At 37.4% G+C, this 21,554-nt stretch overlaps 1 protein-coding gene across 3 annotated transcripts in view; it reads left to right on the top strand.

Moving 5' to 3' along the window:
* zmp:0000000881 (mitogen-activated protein kinase kinase kinase 5) overlaps positions 1-21,554 on the top strand; it is a 22,198-nt gene extending 644 nt beyond the window's left edge. For 2 of the 3 annotated variants that reach the window (XM_034698226.1, XM_034698225.1), the window contains exons 2-7: positions 7,418-7,610; positions 14,544-14,669; positions 18,819-18,964; positions 19,239-19,377; positions 19,631-19,738; positions 20,135-21,554. In XM_034698226.1, coding sequence (XP_034554117.1) covers positions 7,572-7,610; positions 14,544-14,669; positions 18,819-18,964; positions 19,239-19,377; positions 19,631-19,738; positions 20,135-21,148 — 1,572 coding nt within the window. In that variant the 5' untranslated portion in view covers positions 7,418-7,571 and the 3' untranslated portion in view covers positions 21,149-21,554. The remainder of the gene's footprint in view (positions 1-7,417; positions 7,611-14,543; positions 14,670-18,818; positions 18,965-19,238; positions 19,378-19,630; positions 19,739-20,134) is intronic. The other variant, XM_034698227.1, reaches the window with a different exon arrangement.

Below are 21,554 nucleotides of genomic sequence, written 5' to 3'. Positions count from 1 at the left end.
TAATTTAACAAATGTTACAAATTTGTAGATTTCTAATGTTAAGATTAAAAATGTAACTCGACAGAGTGTCAACATTTAAATATGCTGAACTGAACTCTTTAAGGACTCAAAATGAAGATGATTGTCCAAAATCAAAGCATCAAGAAAAATAATATCCAAATGCACAGAAACTACTGTCTCTGCAGATTGTTGAAACACCACAACACAATAACTGATTTCAATATAAGTTATGCCTCTGAAATGGCAAATGGCCAATCATATTTAAGAATTTCAGGATGGCCACTGGGGTGTCCAATCAGTTTTCAGAGGTGTCCATGGCCACCCCTGGTCACCCCCTGGCTCCGCCACTGCACATAGACTGTATAATACCACAGTTTCTGCACAGATGAGATGTTGCATGGGTTTTTACCTCTGGTGAGGTTGTTCATAGTGGTGAAAGGAGTAACCTACTACGGTGGCCCTGAAGGACAAAACAAATTTTAAAAAAGATTAAACACTTTTACAAAGTTGGGGACAAATTTACATTTTAGAATTTTTTTTTACATTTTATAAAAAAAATTACATGAGCAAAACACTTTTACCAAGGCAAAAACTAATTTTCATTTAAGAAAAAACTAAATGTAAATTCGTTTCAGAAATGGTAAAAGTGTTCCGCCTTTTGTAAAATTGTCTCACTGCTTGTAAAGTGTTTTTTGATTTTGGAAATTTGTTAGATAAGATAGGATAGTCCATTACTCGTCCCACAACAGGGAAATTCAAGTGCCAAAGTAACAAAGTAGACAGTGCAAATATATATATATATATATATATATATATATATATATATATATATATATATATATATATACAGCAAACAAGAGCATAAAGTATCAATTATTAAAAAGTTATTAGCAATTAGAATTTAAATTTAAATTAAATGTAAATTTGTTTTGGTCTTGGTAAAAATGTTGATTTTATTTTATTTTTCTCTTAAATGTAAATTTGTTTTCCAAAATGTAAATTTTTCTCCTAATTTGTAAAAGTGTTTCATCTTTTGTAAATTTGTTTTGTCCTTCAGGGCCACTGTAAGCCTACCTTGGGTAGCTGTACAACACAGTAAAAACAGTGCATTTAAAATCTTCCTTGAATATAAGTTTGTAGGTATTAAAAGTAAAAATGTATTTTTAAGCTATCCATCTATTCAAAACATCATTATAAGATATGTCCCTTGAGATGTTTTAGAGTAGAGGCGGTGTTGCATAAAAGGGAAAAACTGTCAGTACAAGTGCATAAAACTTAGATGTATTTAACAATCACAAAAGTTGAATATAACAAAGTTCACCCTCTGAAGTTGAATGTTCAGGTATAATTATACTTATGCATCCAATTTATGCTTCTTTTTCCTGCACTGTATTTTGCTCACATCTGGAAAACTAGTTGGGCTACTTATTTGGATCGTCAATTAAAATATGATCAATAACTTTTATAGATGAAACTTAACTCAGTGGTGAAACTTTTTCAGACATTAACAGAAAATAATCTTATACATGAGATAGCACTTGCCCTACCAGTATTGTAGTCAGGCTGACCTTTGTAAATGAACTAATGTTATATTTAAATGCTATTCTTAATCCTTCTGAAGTACCCTTTACAGAATGTTTCTATGGTGCTTCATTTTTACTTAAAGTTTTTTCAGTTTTTGTTTTACCACGACTTAATCAATAAAAAGACAAGTGTGGATTTTGGTGTATGTGATAAATAACGGCAGAATCATGTTGTTTTAGGAAGCCGATAACCAATTTTATTCCAGACAGCAGCAGCTCATTACAGTCAAATTGCATTTTTGCAGAAAGCTTACAAAAGCTCCTCATTGCTCCAACAGCATCATCCAAATTTAAATTAATGAGGAGTTTTTGTAAGCAATAAGTATTTGAGTTTCTCATCTTGAGAATTGAAAAGATATTTTCAGAAAATACTTTGATATTCATATTTTAATACCAAACCAGAGATTGATTAATCATGACTGCTGTTATTCGTACATAATAATAATAATAAAGTTTATTTATAAAGCACTTATCAAAACAGACGTTACAAAGTGCTTAACATCATAAAAACCCACAATAAAGAGAACAAAGCAAAGGGGGGGGTATATGGGCTGGCAAGACAATTTAAGCAGAAAAACCAAAAGAGAAACTACTAAAAGCAGTTAAAACAATAAAACAATTAAAATCAGTAAAACAAATAAAATCAGTAAAACAATAAAACGATGAGTGAATAAAAAATAGATTAAAAATAAATGTAGCATCTTGGATAAAACAATATTACAGGAAGGCCTTTCGATAAAAATGTGTTTTCAGCTGTGATTTAAAAGAAGATACTGATGCAGCTTGCCTGAGATCCTCAGGCAGGTCGTTCCACAGTCGAGGAGCCTGCACAGTAAACGCTCGCTCACCCTTAGACTTCAGCTTTGTCGTGGGAACTTTAAGGAGGTTCCTGCCTGAGGATCTGAGGCTGCGCCCGGGCTGGTAGGGTGACAGCAGATCACATATATATTCGGGGGCCAAGCCGTGAAGTGCTTTAAAAGTGATAAGTAAAACCTTAAAATCTATTCTAAAAGCAATGGGCAGCCAGTGTAGGGTCATTAAAACAGGAGTAATGTGCTCTCTCTTCTTGGTTCTAGTTAAAAGTCTTGCTGCTGAATTTTGTACCAGTTGTAATCTATTGAGAGATTTTTGTGTTAAACCTGTTAAAAGCCCATTACAATAATCTAGTCTAGAAGAAATAAAAGCATGAATAATGGTCTGGGTGTCATTAAAAGAGACATGACTTTCTAATCAAACTAATGTCATTTTAGGTGTGTCAGCATGATGTTACAGATTAAAAAATATATAAAAAGGCTAAAACCACCAACAGGGAATACAATGATGTCAGAAAAATTAAAACAACAAAAGCCAAAAGGATAAAGCTCTGACAGAAAAGGCCCGGTCACATTTGGTCCAGTGCCTTAATTATGTGATGGCAAGCTGAGCCTTTGCTGACGACCTCAGGTTATGAACAGGCACGTGAGGAGTGAGGAGATCAGAAACGTGAGTGATATGTGTTATAATACAGTAATTTAAGCAATGGGTGGCACTGTTTCCCTTTATCCTTTTGTGACGTTGTTGTTCCCTGTACACGCTGAATAAAGCTCACATTAAACTTGCAACAATATGTCGCTCTTTTTAGTTTTGGTGAGAAGTCGGGCTGCTGCATTTAGGATGAGCTGTGACTTGTGCCTACTCTGTTGGTTTAAACTTGTACAAAGAGTACAATGGGGGACAAAACCGAAACAACTATTTTCTGCATGCATTTATATAGCAGCCAAGAATGTAGATAATTAGATGGAAAAAAGATGCCCCCCACATGCTGTTGTCCTCAAGATCATGCAATCCCCCTGCTGCTGATCCTCAGACCTATTTTATAAAAAGAAAAACATGAATTGATTTTTTTTTTATGATGAGGTAGAGTTAAAAATATCCACAGTTCACTTTTGGGCTCCCTGTATTTGTGGAAACAATACTTGAAAGAAATATACTGCTACATCTTAGAGTGAGACTTAATGTTAATCTGGTTGAGAGAGAATGGATGAGATATTGTATCAGGATTGTTAGAGATAGATAATGGTAACTGAAAAATGCAATACATCAAAACAGACTGCACCTACCTCTTTTTTTTCCAGCAACACTAAAATAAAGATTTAAACAACATTATTATTAAAATGCAGCATACTTTATCCAGAACTTATAATGATTGAGGACAACATAAACTCAAACCAGGTTTCTGCATGAGTCACTGACGTAGCATAGCTTTTGTTTTATGTTATGTTCGTAATTAGTGTGGTTGGTAACAAGAGTAAGTAACACTTACATAGATCAGCAGCCCCACTGCCAAAATAAGGAGGGGGAGACCTGAAAATTGCAAACACTTAATCGTCATACTGGGACAAGACAAAAATAAATCAAATTTAAAAATGTACTTCTGACAAGGTTTTCAGTAGTAAATTGACATTCAGTGCTTGTGTGAAATACATACCAATGACTAGAATCAATCCAAGATGTTGGCTAGAGGTCTGTGAGGGGACACCTAAACATAATGTAATTGAGAGACAATAAGTTGCAGTTATATGTATTATTTTAATAGTGAAATATTGTAATCAGTAAGTTATTCACGTGTAGACTACAGTTAATATGGAAAAACTTACCCTCTGTTTTTGTTATGGTATAATATTTTAAACACTGAATACACAGTATTGATATATGGTTTTAGTATGTGGTTTAGCACTTGTTGAACTATATACTAACCCCAATTCAGATCAGTTTTTTGCCTATAACTCCTCAACGGAGGGTCCTAGAGACTCTAAACCAAGATCCGTCAGACATAATATGACCACGGGCTTTCCAACGGTACCATCCACGACTCTCTGCGACCCACCGTTCCGGAGATACGGCCATTTTAAAACAAATACATGACGTATCTCTGGAACCGGATGTCGCACAGACTGGGTTCTAGACTCTACCCCACATTATTGACCACGGCCTTTCCAACGATACCACCCACGACTCTCTACGACCTTCCTATCAGGAGTTATTCAAAAAAGACTGATCGTGAAAAGACTAATGTGGCCATTACCCCTATCCCTAACCCCGTTTACAAAGTAAACTTATCCATTACAGCACCACCTACCAATTTGCAAACTGCTGTCTTAGAGTTAGAGTTCAAATCTGTGGGTGTTGACATATTTTTTTGAATATGAATATATGAATATGACTGATTCAAAACCGGTCCTCACCAAAACATTATCATAGTGAAAGTTAAAAACACAAATGAATATGGCTATTGTTAGTACTTACAACTGTCATTCTAGCATTATCCAGTTGTACTGGTGACACGATATCAGGAGAAAAGTTATAACGCATGTAATACTGTAACAACTCTACTGTTTGTTAAACGTGTTCAGTGTAGATGCTCTTAATTCCTACAGTGTGGACGGTTAGTGAAGGCATCAGAGGTGTAGCGTGTGTGAGCGGGAGAGATGAGAGACAAGAGGAGTAGTTCTTCATTCATTCAAACATTGATTGTTGTTTTGTTGGTTGCCGTGATCACGGCCGACAGTGACCGGTTATTAAAACTCAACGTGTTCACGAATCGGCTCGTCATCCCTACAGCGTCCGGACGGACGCTACAATACATGTACATTTCTATAGGACTTAGTAAATGTCATTCATTCTTCTGCTTGTCAGAGCCCCGTGGTGAGAGCTTTTTAGACTCTGATCCGGACTACAGTCCTGAGCAAAGCACCTCATCGGGTCAGAGGGGACAGGCTCGAGGTCGAGCGAGAGGGGCAGTCAATAGAGTCAGGGGAAGCAGAGGCAGGAGACGGGGACTCAGAGTGCACGCCGGGGAAATGTACGTGCAGGAGGCGGGCAGAACAGCAGGACGGGATTTGAATGGATTTGAAACGGTGATTGGTTGGTGTTTTCCCAGGTTTACTCTGGCTGTAGATAGCAGCTTTTCTTCGCTCTTTTTAAAGAACACATTATGTATTGATTGCCATCAGGATATAAAGATAATTTTAACCAGTATAACAAAAAGTGTATCTAAATCTGATTACCAACCCCAGTTTTAATATGGAAAAAACCCACCCTCTGTTTTTGTTATGGTATAATAATTTAAACACGTAATACACAGTATTGATATATGGTTTTAGTATGCGGTTTAGCGCTTGTTAAACTATTTGGGGAAGAGGGTGGACCTTGGTTTGGGGATTGAAGGGTTGGCAAACGGCAAGTTATCTAGGCTATACAGTCTATCCATATCCATATCTTGATTTGTCTGCTGGTAAATGAGCGAGCGTGATGGACCTGGATTGTTGATTAATCTAACTAAAGCTAAAAGAGCTTGAGGAATTTATGACTTATCGCTTGATCAAGTAACTGCATTGATAAAGCAATGTTTGGCTGAGAAACACATGCCTGGTCACTTAAATAGCAATTTTCATATATGAGTTTTAATTTGTATCATATTTGATACATCAGGCATTTTGATGTTCATTTTTTGGCCAAAGTTTCTTATTTTTTAAACAAACTAAAACATATAAAAAAACATGTTTTAGCCTATCAAACTTTGAGTTTCCTTCAAGTTTTCCCTAAAATATTTTCAAACCTAGAAATTATTTTTCCAATATTGCATGACAACATCATACATATTTTGTATCTACTATACACAAAAAAAAACCTAATTTATTGTGTATTTCTTCAATTTTAGTGGAAATCAATAAGCCCTTACTAGGGAGCCATGGCAACATTAAACTAGTCATCAATCATCATGATACAGCAGGTTGTATATATAAAAATACAATATATGTTATATAATTATCCCAATTTCTACTCTAAATGTATCTAATTATGTCATGTAAACATGTTCTTAAATAATAAATAGACTGTATGTTGCTGTATGGAATGCATAATGTATGAAATTTAATAAAATGATGATTGACAGGTCTGCAAATAAATACCTGCAGTATCAATATTGATACACACATTTTCAACAGGACTTGGCTATAAATTAAGTTATGAAAAATTAATTAGTTTTGCATTGCATCAATCCAGTAACCACTCCTCTTGATGTTTCAGTAACAATTTGAAAGTTTTTTTCATCTAAACTTTTTCAAAATTGGCAAAAATATCCCTGAAAAACCTTGAGTGGGTCACTGATCGACAGCTGCCATTTTGGATGTCTCAAGTGACGGCCTTCTGGTGCATGAATTATTCACACCTGGTGGGTTATCCGTGCACTGCATGTAGCTGATTGTATACATCAGGTTTTTTCAGAAAAAATGTGCCACACTGATGATGTGGAGGTCTCAAAAAATTATGTATCAAATATGATATAGGGTTATAGGGTGGGCAAAGCGACTCAAAATCAACACAAATTACATTTTTTTAAATATTTAACACCTTGAAGGTATGGCTTACTCTGGGACTGTTGTTTTAGACAGTTCTACTTTGGTGTAGTTAATAAACTTGCAAGAGAGTTAAGATGAGGCGATAGGGTAGCCATCTTGGGGGGAAAACAACCGTTTTAACCGTAAATGTGGAAAACCCTCAAAGCTGTTGTTTAGAAGTTATTCCAATGACTATGGTTCAGTGTGCAGGAGCTGTAGTGAAATTAAATATAGACATAATGACACTGTTGTTTAGCCAACATTTATATTTAGCCCTTCTGTTTGGAAGTTATTCTCTATTCAGCTAAATTTATTCCAGTTTTAACTCCGGTTTTTAGACATCTTTTGATCAGGTTATGTTCAACAACAGCAGGAAATCTTTTTGAAATCATTAATGTAATACGTACAGACAGAGGAGATGTTCCCAATGAATCCTTCATGATCTTCCACCTCCAGGTGTTCTATCTTCTCTGGGCAGTAGATGAAGATTTGGGATGTGTCCCTGCACACAGAGCAAATATTTTTGCCAGTAGGTGCAGCGTGATCGAAGCATGGTTTGAGCGGCTCCTTGAGACCCCTGCTGTACAGAAGGTCAACTCCTGAGTTGTATATGGTGATCAAGTTTGGGCATCTCTCCGGGTCCATGCAGGTAAAACACTTCATTTTGTTTTGAACTGAAAAAAATAAATTAAAAAAAAGATCATTTCAGTCATACAGTGTTATAAGTACAGTTTTTCTGCAGTTTTAAGCTCATTTTCAAGACAGTTGAAACAAATATGGACATAAATACAGGAAAACATTGTACATTGATTTATGCTTTAATACCACATACCAGAGGACGCCTCAGCGACAGAAACAAAAATCAGCATCCAAAAAATCAGGTTCCCTGGAAATGCAGACAAAACAAAGTAAATGTATTCTCCATTTTGAAATTCATAGCACCATATCCTAAACTTACACACTCATCTGACACTTTGTGAGGCACACATGTTCAATTTAATGTATTCAAATTCACCTGTTCCTGTCATACCTGTCATAGAGGTCTTATGACCTCTATGACCTAGCACTGAGGCTACTGTGGTGTTATTTGTCTGCACCATTGGCTGTGTAAAGAATCAACCATGCCCCATTGTTTGCTTCTTTTGTGAGATGTGAAGCCAAATACTGCCATGGTTGCTAACATATTAGACTACTAGAGCCAAGATGCATGCATATGCAAATTGGTCGTAGGAAGGGTAGGAGTGATGTCACATCTTGTCTGCTAACCAAACCACCATGAGAAAAGATTCTTGTTCTGATTTGAAGCACACGCTCTAGGTTATGGAAAGTTCAGAGTCTCTTAGTGTTTGTTACGCTTCCTCTTTCCATCTCTTCTCTGTTCTACTAATCCAGTACTGAACACTGTAGGAGTAGGAGAGCCCAGATCTCTCAACCATACTGTCAATGAATCATCTTTTAACATCTGATAACTAATCAACCACTCTGATAAAACAGACCCTTGGAAGTAAATTAGCATGATAATAACTAACTGCTATAACAGAAAGTATTTTTGAGAAAACCTGGCAGAATATCAGAAACACATACACTGCATGCACAATTATTAGGGAACGTGAGTATTTTTGTGAATATGTTAAAAACTATGTTAACAGTCATTTTCAAATTTGTCAAGAAGTCAGATAGTGTGGTTAAAATGATGCTTTTCAAATTACGTTGGCTGCATTTTTAAATAAATGCAGAATCTGCAGAAATGAGCGTGCCAAATTATTATGCAAGTTGGTGATAAGAGCATATAACTTGTGAAAATAAAAAATTAGGCACCATTTTAAACATTCTATTGATTGAAAATAATAATATTTACTACAACTGTATTCAAACTTCAACAAAAACAACAGTTTTCTTTACATTTGTATACAAAATAAAAATGTTAATGTCTTTAAAACATTTCAAATCTAAAGTGTTTCTCAAATGTCCAAAATAACCTCCTTTTCTTTCAGTGAGGGTCAGAGGTCACTGGCAAACTGATTTAGTGAGGTTTCTGATGACTTCTCTGCTGACTCTACCTTGTACGGCTTTCCAAAGATGCTCTTTTGAGCTGTATTTCTTGCCATTACTGTAAATTATCTTCTTCAGTATTGACCAAAAGTTCTCAGTCGGGTTGAAATCAAGTGAGCAGGCAGGCCAGTTCATGAGGCGATCTTCTTTAAAGCCCTGAGATGCCATCCTGTCCTGGGAATAACGTGAGGCATGTGACCGTGCATTGTGCTCATGCATGAACACTAGCATTTTTTTCACTTTAGCTGAATGTCTTTTCCTCCATGCAGGAAAATACAAAAGAGGATCGCCTCATGAACCTGCCCGCCTGCTCACCCGATCTCAACCCGACTGAGAACTTGTGGTCAATAATAAAGGCAAATTTGAAAACGACTGTTAACATAGTTTTTAACATATTCACAAAAATACTCACGTGCCTAATAATTGTGCACGCAGTGTAGTACTTCATTATTAATACACAGATGATACCTGGTAAATGCCATGAATACTAATAATTTATAAGATATGATTTAATACATACATTTGATCTTCACAGCAGTTGCAGCAGTTCCTTTTCTGGGTTGGTTGCTGTATTTTCTCTTTAGATATCGAAGTGGGGAAATCTTTATTTTTATCAAGCCTCTCATTTTGTCTTCCACGAGGTTCATACCGACAACACGTGCTGGCACCAAAATGGCTGTTCCGGTTGAAACCTTGACCGTTTCCTCATCCGGGTTGTGTCTTAGAGCTGCTGATGTTTTTGCTTGCCCTTTGGTGGTGGTGGCGGCTGTGGTTATTATTTGAGATTGAGTGGACAGTTTAGAGGAACTCTCCACCTCCTTCTTAGTACACTCAACGACTTCTGGGTCCTCTTTAGGAATCACTTCAACACTGCTGACTTTTTTTACTGCAGGCAGAGCACTTTCACTGTGATCTTCAATGACTTTATGCTCCATTGTAGAGGAGAGGCCAGCCTCACTGTAAAAAAATAAAATACAAAGTTTCCCTATTTTTTCTTTAGGAGTAGTGGTGGAGCTTGCAGAAGAATAACCTAGGAATAAATCACTAAACACTGAATTCTTTAAAATAGCATATAAATACACCAACATGTTAAATTAAAGTTAAACCACTCCAGCCACTATACGGTAATACATCACATGACTTTAAGGTATATCTCATCAAAAAGCTGTATAGATATCAAAGACAAAAAAAACCATACCCGCTCTCCTGGCTGTGTTGACTACCTTGAAGAGAAAAACAGAAAAAGTAAAACTACTAATACTCTCAAGCTCTGACATGATGTGGTTATATGGGATGCTTTCTGCTGTCTATTTAGTATTTAAAGCCGCACCCTTCACCCTGCCCCTCTACCCATGCCCTTCGAAGAGAACAGTTAAACCAGTCGGCTTGAAAGTAGTGAATGAATGACTCGTGGAGACCGCCCTTATCTCTCCTGCTACTCTTCTATTGCAGTAGATTTATGAAATATAAATAAAGAAACTTACTCTCGGGCTGCATGTTTGAAAAAAGATCAGTCGGCAGGGTCATTTTTGTCCAAATGACTCACAGAGGAAAAGTTGATGTGAGCTTCAAATCGTCAGTGTAATCACTGAAACTGGAAAATGAAGATGGACCCTGTATGACTTGCTGTATTTCTGGGTAATGTAGTCTGATATACAAAGAGACTGAGCAGGAAGTCACGATTGACAAGAAGATTCCTTTATAATGAATTGAAACGTCTGATTCATGTAAAATGAATACCAGAACATAAATAAAGGATGCAAAATGTTGTTTTCAAAGTAAGAATGCTAACTACCTAAATATATGCAAGTGTTGTGTGTGTTATAAACCGAAAGTAAAAGAGAAAAAGAGATAATGTGTACGTGCATAATCAACCACAGAGCCGGGGTTTTTTGGGTGTATTAGCTTCATCAGTGAACGTGTCTCACCAAAGAAAGAAATGACAAACATTTCTCCTCTCTAGACATGTTGTGGTTGCTGCAAGACTATTTTCAAACAGTTCAAACAGTGTGTTTTTTTTCTTCCAAGGAAGTGTCTGCTGTTTAGCTCAGTGAAATAATCGGTAACACTTATCATTTATGCCTTATGAATGCATTTATAATAATTTATGACAATCCTTATAAGAGATTATAAGCATTCATAACAACTTATATTTATGTTTATGAAGTGTTATAAGCAGTGAACATAATGCCTTATGAAGGTTCAGTTTATAATGCATTATTATACCATAAAGCAAAACTAACAACATCTTTTCAATTCTGGGTTTCATAACACATCAGTCCGCTCAGCCATCAAAACAAGGAACTAAAGGAAACTACAATTTACTTCAGGCAGTCTATCGGACACCTTTTAATCTCAATTTCCATCCATCCATTATCTTGACCGCTTATCCCGTTAGGGGTCACGGGGGGCTGGAGCCTATCCCAGCTGTCTTCGGGCGGAAGGCAGGGTACACCCTGGACAGGTCGCCAACCTATCACAGGGCTAACACAGAGAGACAGACAACCATTCATGCACACACTCACACCTACGGGCAATTTAGAGTGATCAGTGAGCATGTTTTTGGACTGTGGGAGGAAGCCGGAGTACCCGGAGAGAACCCACGCATGCACGGGGAGAACATGCAAACTCCACACAGAAAGGCACCCGCCCGGCCGGGGATTTGAACCAGGAACCTTCTAGCTGTGAGGCAACAGCGCTACCCACTGCACCACCGTGCAGCCATTAATCTCAATTTGATTTCCGTTATTCTACCCTTAAGAATAAAAGTTTTTAAAAAATTACGCAACCTCAGCTTAGAGCATTTTTTTTTAAACCAAATTTGATTCATTTTAACATTAAATAATTGCAGTAAAACAAACAGAGACAAGCAAAATAATACATGTATGCAAAGTGTATAACAGAGAGTGCACCTAACAAAAAATAAAATAAAATACAATACAATAAAAATAATAATAATGATGATAATAATAATAATAATAATAATAATAATAATAATAATAATAATAATAATAATACAGAAACAAACAATATCAAAAGTAAAAACAAAGAAGGACTTTGTGTTATAAATCATCAACAGGTTCACCAGAACAACCAGAACCAAACTCAAGCAGACATTGTTAATGTCCTCAGCATTGAGAAAAATCCGATGCCTCAGCTTGGATGGGCTGATCCAATTTCTCCTCTCAGTGAGAATTTGCCCTGTCTTTCAGAAGAACCCTAACCCGAACCCTCTCAGAAGGAACAGATGTAGCCACGATACACAGCCTCCCCTCCATCACCTGTATCCTATATCCTCACATGTGATTGGCTGCATGGACGCCATGCTGACCAATCAAAACAAAGTTCTGTTGTGAGCAGAGCTGGGGCTGAACACTGTGAGAGCTAAGCAGCGAAAGGAAAAAACTGGGAGCCGGCTCTCTCTCGATGCGAGCCGGCTCTTCTGATTCACTTTAAAGCATCGGCTCTCAGAGCCAAAGCTTTTGATCATGACACATCACTAATGTGCTTAATCTGTGTTACAATTATGAGGGGGTCCTTGGACAATTTTCTCACCTGTAAGGGGTCCCTGGCTCCAAAAAGTTTGAGAACCCCTGATGTAACAAACTAAATGTTAACAAATCAGCATTGTAAAAAGTTGACCCAATGTCTGCACTGAAAAGAAGTGGAAATTGTATTTAAGAAATTTCACTTAAAGCAACAAATTATTGATTCTTGGTAACACCAAGGACATACTTGGTGGCCACTAACTTCAGTAGGATCCACCCTTTGATGAAGCAGTTAAAATTTCATACTTCAACATGCCAAATTCATTAAGCAACAAGTTATCCAAAATATGCTTCATGCTGTTTATTGAGAAGCCCAGTGGCAGGAAGTCTGTCAGTTTGGCATTTCTGTGAGGATAGTTGTGACTGTCAGTGTTCAAGTCCACTCTCCAGCTCATCCTGCGTCCTTCTGTCACCACCAACATCAGCGTCCAGACTTCATGTGGGGGATCCTATCCCGCTCTCAGCCTCGCAACCACATTTGAGTTGTACATGAAGACAACAGGATAGACTCACTGGAAAAAATGCCCCTCCAAAAACAAGAAAAAAAAAATCGTATTTCAAGGTACTTTTACCTTGAAATAAACAAAAAAATCTGCCAACAGAAAAAGTTAAAATTTGCTTGGTAAGATTTCTTAAAATAAGAGGTCATATTTAGAAAACTGTGATCTTAAAATTAGCAGGGAAAACTTATTTTAAGCAATATTTTATGAGTATTTTAAAGCTTAGTGTCTCAGAATAAACCAGGAATGATAACAATTAGTATTTTTTCACTCAAAAAAAGATTTCTGGACTAATACATTTCATGTCAACTTCTTCATTCGAGATATATTCACCTTCATTTGAGTTGTATTATAGCGGCACTTCTCTAGGTTTAAGACCATCTTGTACTTGAAATAAGATTACAAAGTTTAATTTGAGCATTTTGAGATATAATGTCTTCACATAGTGAGCTGGATATACTAATATTCAGTCATGTTGTTTTTTAGGATAAGCCAGCTATGCTTAAAAGTAGGTGTTTCATTGTGTGCATGTAGTTTGAGGATGTATATTTTTATATGATTTAGAAGAAACAGCCTGAAAACTGTAACCCACCCTTAAAAAAAAACAACTTTTCTTTCTTTCTTTTGTTATCAATGGCGCTGTTTTCTGATAGATTCTCCAATAAAATGCATTTACTTAAATCAAGTAAAGTGTTTGTCTTAAATCAAGATTATCCGTCTTCTACAAATAAGATCTCAGCTTGAAAAATGTATGAAATGTAAAATAAACCTTGTTTCTTCTAAATTACAACTCAAAACAAGATCATTTCAAGATTGTTTGACTTAACAATATATTCAAGATGCATTGTCTTAAAACAAGTCCCTCTATCTTGCTCAAATGTTACTTGTTAAGTACATTTATCTTAAATCAAGTGGGATAAGACATTTTGACTTAAAATGAGACATTTTCACTTGGTAAGATTTTGAGTTTTTGCAGTGCTCTATCGCCATAAACATTTCTCGTATTTTCTATCTTATTTCTTTTTTTTTACTTCTAACGGAGTCACTCCTGATTTAAATATATATAGATCAAGTTGAAAAAGGGGTTTAAGCATTGGAAGAAACAGGAGCAATTTAGAAACACAACTGAAAATGTTAGCAATTTGTGAGTAACTCATGTTTGCCTTGGTTTAATGAAGGATTTCTAGGATTTCTTTTTTCCCTCATTAAAAAACAAAAATAAGAAACCTGATCTTTCTGCTTGGAAATGACTTCGCCTGTATATACAGTCGAATGAACAGGTGTTGTTCAGATTATATGATAGTTGTCGCTCCAGTATTTTCCACACAGTCATCAGTTTGGGAATATCCCTTTTGCATCTCGGCTGAGTCAGTGCGTCCTCATCTACACACTCTCAGTTTAGACCTGCGTTTTCTGTTGTCATTGGTTCTTAATTCTTAGTATTGGTTCACAGTGTGTTACTCACTCCTAATTTCCTCTCAGGTGCGCCTGTTTTCCTCAGGGCTACGGATCAGATACGAGAAAAAGGCGTGGAGCAGGTATAAGAGGGACAACTATGGCAACTCGTGTTCAGACCTGACACAGCTTCTTCCTCTCTACAGCACAAAGGTAGGCACCTTGAATTATTCTGTTGAACAACATTGATCCCTCCACTTTTCATAAAGTTTTCAGAGAAGTGACATTTTGAAACACTCTGTAACATTTCCATACATTATTCTACACTTTCTCTATCCTTTCTAAAAGCTTGTCTTACATAGTTTTAACTCTGGATTAGCTTTGGGAATGTGTCTTCACAGTAAAAATGCCCTTGAGTAACAAACAATGCACTGATGAGTGTGTGTTCCTTTGTTTTAAGCTTTTCCTCAGCCTAAGTCTGTCCTTTGTGAATATTAAAGGCTGTGAAGTGAATGGTTGCTTGCTGTTAAGTCTTAGTAGTTTAAACACAGGGCTGAGTTTTCTTTATTTACTCGCAATAGGAGCAGCAAATTTTGCGCTTCAGCCAAAGCAAAGAAAACTATTTCCACTTGTGGACCTACCAGTTAGTCAGCTTTTCTATCCCTGTGTTACACAACACATAGTTGCACTAAGTGTGTAAAACAGGCTGCAGAACGCTGACAGGAGGATATCTTCTGACAAATATCTTAACACAAAAACAAGTCAGTTTAGATCAGCACATGGGAGCTTTTATTTACACAACAGGCTCGGTTACGGTACATTTACCCGGTCAATGAGGTGAGCAGCGTTTAATTTATTCATCAAAGTGTTTTCGAGGTGACTTCAGGATTCAGGATATCCTGGTTCCAGACTTTCCGCCCACGCAGTATCTCTGTTATGTTCAGTGTGTTTAAAAAAATGATTCTAATAACTGAAACTAAATGACAGCTCAATGATATGATTGTGCTGTCATTTTCTGTTTTACACTGAATCATGAGTCTTACTCAGCAGAGGTGACACTCCCTTCATGAGAATGCTGGGTTCATTTGAATCTATTTGCTCCTTGTGACAGGCTGCTAACATGCTATTCATGCTCAGAAGTATCTGGATGAAAGATGTGCATACAAACAATCCAGCACAGTGGCTCTGCGGTTTCATCGCAGTGTGGTGAATTTCAAAAACGTTGTGGAGGACTTCATGTTTTAGTGAGACAGAGAAAAAGTGTAACATTAGATTCAATAAACTCTGGATCAGCCAATTTAGAATGATCAGAGATAAGAAATATTACCAGTTGATTCTCTTAAACGTTTTATTAACAAAGATACATTATAATAGTATTCTTTTTATGGAAAACTTAAGGTTTTCGGTTATACTCAATTTTTCTGCCTTATGATAACGTTGAATAAAACGCCTGACCAAATGGATTCTAGTAAAGGTTTAAATAGTATTTGTTTACAGTTTTATATTTCTTGTCTGTTTTTTTTTTAACCTAGTGTACAAATTGTGATAAAGTGTGTAACAAGGTCAGGTCAGTGCAGGAGCGTAGCCATCATTTCAGAGGTGAGGGGGACAAATTGTTAAGGTTGTTGATCTTTTTGTTTAGATATTTTTTTAAGTTATGTTTTGGGGCATTTTTTGCCTTTATTGATTGGACAATTTAAGAGATACAGGAAACATGGGGAGTAGAGAGCGATGAAAGACATGCAGCAAAGCGTGGCCAGAATCAAAACAGTGGCCTCTGCATTGAGGATTGTAGCCTCTGTACATGGGGCGCACTTAACCCTCTAATCAACTTATCAAATAGTTAAATGGTCAAGCAAGTTGATTGGTGAGCCACAGGCATCCACAGTTTCCCTGTACACTAACCAGTTACAGCGGATAGCCACCTCTATTTTAAATAATGCCTCACACCCTCTGCACAGTGATTTCCAGCTTCTTCACTCTGGACGACGTTTTTTAGTCCCAAGGTGCAGGACACAGCGTCACAAGAAAAGCTTTGTTCCTGCTGCTGTTACTGAGCTGAACAAGCAATAGCTTTTATTTTCCCACACAGTCAGCCTCCAATCTTATGACTTGAGCCCAGATTGTCTTATTTATTCATGTGATTCCATTGTTTTTATTGGTTGACTGTTTTCTGATATGCTTTTTAAAATGGAACCTTTAGCACTTTTATCATTTTATCATTTTATCATGTCTATTCATTTTACCATTTTTAGTGTTGGATTAGTTTTTAGGATATTTTTTGTATGTTTTGCACATTAAGTAGATTGTTCTGTCTGAAGTCTATCTTGTAATTTTGTATCGACCTAACATCTCACTGGCTGCAAAACAAGTTTACCTACGGGTACAAATAAAGTAACCTGAACCTGAACCTGAACCTGAAAAGCCCAAACCACATAACCCAAATTACATTGTTTGATTTAAAAAATGAGTGCAGTCCTCTGCTTCTTGCTGGCTTCACTGCAGTACATTTTAGTGTGAACTTAAACCACATCCTTGCTGCTAGGTGCCTATAGAAGATAACTCAGCAAGTATGCACATTTCAACCATGGTGCGTTCAAGTCAACTTGGAAATCAGGTTCAGAGGTACAGGGGACATGGGGGACATGAAAGCAGCTGCAGGGGTACATGTACCCTTATACCATGCGTCTGCTATGCCCCTGTGTCAGTGTGCTCCATCTACTACAAATGTCTTGTTCAAATACATAGTTTAAGTCTGATCACTGCTGCCAACCATAACCATAACACATTTCTCAGCTACTGGAGTGAGGAAAACACAATTAAAGGACAGTTTAGTTTTTCTCTTTTTCAGTTAAGAAAGAAAGAAAGAAAGAAAGAAAGAAAGAAAGTTAGATACATTTCATTTTGTAGTTGTTGAGGATTTAGATAATAAATACAAAAATACAGCAAAATTGAAATGATAAGAAAAGAACAATGCAATTTATCATGAAATGTATTTTTGTTCATTCATTTAATTAATCTTTATTTTATCAGGAATATTCTCAGTGAGATACAAAATCTCCTTTCTTGACCGAGACAGCAGCATAAAATGTTTCACACAAAAAACAAGACAAACAACAAACAATAACAAGTAACCAGTTACATCAAATTTACACTCTTTGTAAGATTAGAGAGAAAGGAGGCTGGAGCTGCAGGAGCAGGCCGCCTCTCACTAAGCGCCAGGATTAAAGCACTTTTTTGTCATCAAACAAATCAGTTTTATTTATTTACACAAATATATTAACCTGTAAGAAGTTTTTCATGTTGGGCCAGGTCAATGTTAAACCAACAGCTGTTGCGCAGTTCGATCTGGAAATATGAGATGACATAAAAAGAAGGAAAAAGAAGAAGAAGAAGATAATTTTAGTGAATCCCTGAGGGAAATGCAACTTTTACACTCTGTTATTGAACATGCTACACACAAATAGCCTAGAATCACACAAACATGCACTAATAGGGTCCTATAGACATGTACAAATTGAGGGATATCAGAGTGAGGGCGCTGCACACGGCCCAAGAGGTTGTTATTTGATGACTTGGAGGAGCACCTCGGCAGGGATGTTGGTGGTTTGGTGTCTTGCTCACTCAAGCAGTGCCCAGGATATGAACTGGAACCTTTAGCTCTGCCGAGATGCCCTTGAGCAAGGCACCAAACTTCAAACTGTGTGTGTACACTATGTACTTTATTAGCTGCACATGTATTTTATATGTAAACCATTATCTCCAAAGAAAATAGCTTTGACTGAACTGTTGTAATGTAAGAACTACAGTACTGACCTCAGAAATGTGGTGGAATTGAAGAAGTGAAAGTGAAGTACTTAAGTGCTTCTATGAATCTTTGTCAGAAGTTTTTATGGACTTGTGTTCTAACCTCAAGCTGCAAATTAAATCATGATTGACACTGCAACAGGATTTCACACGAATATGAGTCACCTCTCTTTTAATACCATGAATGTAGTTAATGAGCCAGTTCAAAATCACTCTTGCACAATGGTCACAAATACTTTCATGCAAGATGGCAAACAGGGAAATTTCCACTATAAAGAAAAGGCCTTCTGTAAGGTCAAACAGGAAACAAATGAAAGGTAAAAAAAAAAAAAGATTCAAAGAGCCAGGTATCTACTTGACAGGACCTTAAATCACAGCATCATGTATGTGGAATAAACATCTTATATCATAAGCAAACATTCAGGTCATTACCTAATGGATATGTGATTTCTGCTGTTAACTTCACCTCTATGGTGACATTGCTTGGTTAGAGCCTTTGCATGATTACTAAATGATGACTAGATGATGACCCCCTCCCCTTCTTTTGTCCACTAGATGGCGTATTCAACCAGCACTCTGGCACAGGGCTGCTTTGGGAAGGTGTACAAACAGAAGTACAATGACACCTGGGCTGCTATAAAGAAGGTTCCCCAGCAGCTCATCAGCAGGAGGGACCTGGAAAGAGAGTGTGAAGTGTACAAGTAAGTTTGAGTAAAAATATTAAAAAGAAGCTACTTTTCTTTTTCCCTCGATGGTAAAACAACTACATTTACAAAAAGTAAGAAACAGCTTGGTAAATCACCTTTTTCTCTAATGTTGTGTTTTTTTTGTTTTTTTTGGCACAACATTAGTTAACAACGTTTCTCTGAGGCCAATTTTCCAAAGAGATATTTTTCAGCCAAAGACTATATTTTTGTTGTATTTAACTTTGACATACTCTTTTTCCTTCTCTCTCTGACTTTTTATCACCTGCAGCAAAGCAAATCATCCCAATATAGTGAAACTTCTGGGCAACATAACCCTCAAAGACGGAAAATGGGTAATTCCTCTTGAGTTCATCTTCGGAGAGGACTTAGAGACCACCATCTTTAAAGCATCAAAGTCTAAAATACAGGTACAGCTACCATGTCAACAGACAGGCACATGATTAAAGGTGAAATAAAGGATAGATGCACATACAATACAATACAAAATATATCACACTACATTTCTTTTTTGAAGCTGTGCAAAACACTGAAATGATAAAACTGAACAAGCAAAGTCATTAAAGAAATTGCAACTTGATATTAGAAAATTATTTGAAATAATATGAGAGTAATATTTTATCCAGTCAAGCAAACTTGATCTCAATTTTTTTGTCTCTACAGTTGACTCCATCAATTAAAGGCACGATCATAATCGGCATGTGTGAAGGTCTGCTTCACCTCCACTCAAAAGACATCGTCCATCAAGACCTGAAGCCTGAAAACATCATGGTGAGTGCAGCTCTGCTCATAATGTCAGCCTCATTTCATGATATGAAATTATAGAAGATTTAGCTAGGAGTAAGATCTTAATTATATTTACTATTTAAGTATATTTTTCATTTTATCAAAGTTGGCAAGATCTTTTCCTTATTCCTCAAGATTAAAAAACAACAAAAACTTGCAAAGGAACACAATAAAATTAGCAAAGAGTTACTGTTTTGGCCATTGGGGGGCGCCACAGTCCACACAAACCACAAGTTCCATACAGGAGCTTTATTTATCACTTCACAATCACCTGCTAAAGCCTAATCTACCTGACCACTTTGTCTTGACTTGTCCTACTCTGTAAAAGTTGTGAATTGTTTTGTAGAAGTATTTAGAGCTAAACAACATATTGTCCATCAGGTGGAGCATGACACAAACAGAGCTGTCATCATCGACCTGGGTCTGGCCAAGTTCTTCCGTCGTGGTCTTAGCTCTGCTGCTGACATGGGGAACGAAGCGTACTCGGCGCCTGAGGTGCTGCAGAAAGGGAGCCAGCGGGACCAGCGATCAGACGTGTGGGCCATGGGGAAGATCATCACAGAGCTCTGTGCCAGGATCCGCCTCTACACGCCCAGCGTCTGCCCTGATAAGATCAAGGAGACTCTTCATGATCAGCCGTACTGCCACGCTGTGTGTAGGATGGTAGAAACTGACCCTTCACTGAGGGCCTCCATGGGTGGGGTCCTGAGTGAGATAAGAAGGGCTGGGGGTGCCGGGATTGTGATAAATACTCCAATTCAAAAGAATCACCTCAAGCCAGCTTCACCCAACATTAATGCCAGGAATCAATCACCGTCACCATTAAACAGAGCTCAGTCACCAATGAACAGAGGTCTATCGCCTCCAAACAGGGATCAATCCCCAAGACCCAATAACAGGGATCAATCACCATTTAGGAGGGATCAATCCCCCAATCACAGAGCTCCATCACCATTTAGGAGGGATCAATCCCCCAATCACAGAGCTCAATCCCCATTTATCAGAGACCAATCACCAATGAACAGAGCTCCATCACCGCTCAACAAGTCTCCATCGCCGCTGAAATGGGAGCGCACACCCAAACCAGACTTAAAGATTCTGCGCCCTCAAGCCTCACCGCACCTTTCTCCTTCCCCTCAGAGGAAAGAGGACAAGAACAGACACCAGGCTCTGGTCCCGTCAGGCAGCGCCGACTTAGTCAAGGACTTTATGAAAATGCAGCTGTACCAAGAAGCTGCAAAGGATTTGCCCTGCAACCTGCCCACGACAGGCAGGGTGGTGGTGCGGCGCTTTGAGGAGAAAGACGGAGAGGTGGGAACGTGGGAGCAGAAGGAGGTGGTGACTCGTGATGGGAAGATAATTAAATTCAATGATGTCAAGTACAATAGCAATTAGAGATACAATGATTTGTTGATTTGGCAGAGACTTTACCTCCTCAAACATGGATGACAAGTGTCTGTTGAATGTTAAGCTCAGAGTCATCAAACTTTTGGTTTCTTTGCAGGAATAACATAAAAAAATACATTTAAGCTTAGCTGAGGAGGGAAGTGGTATGAAGCTACTGTAGGAAACTGTTTTCAGACAAATTTTGGAATACAGCCTCTCAGTTTGACGCTGTAATAAGGAAACATCTAGTCATGGTTTCAGTTGTGTTAGAGATTTCATGGAGCATCTTATTTAGATAAAGACAGAGATTTTTGAAGGCATGAAAAACCGTCTGTGAATATTTTTCAACACCCAAGTTTATAATACTGTGAAAATGATGTGTATATTTATGTAAATAAATACATTCCTAAATCTG

Source organism: Notolabrus celidotus, chromosome 12 (assembly GCF_009762535.1).
Source record: "Notolabrus celidotus isolate fNotCel1 chromosome 12, fNotCel1.pri, whole genome shotgun sequence".
Lineage (NCBI taxonomy): Eukaryota > Metazoa > Chordata > Actinopteri > Labriformes > Labridae > Notolabrus > Notolabrus celidotus.
Note: the sequence above shows the minus strand (reverse complement) of the source record. Positions and strands in the feature narration are given on the sequence as shown.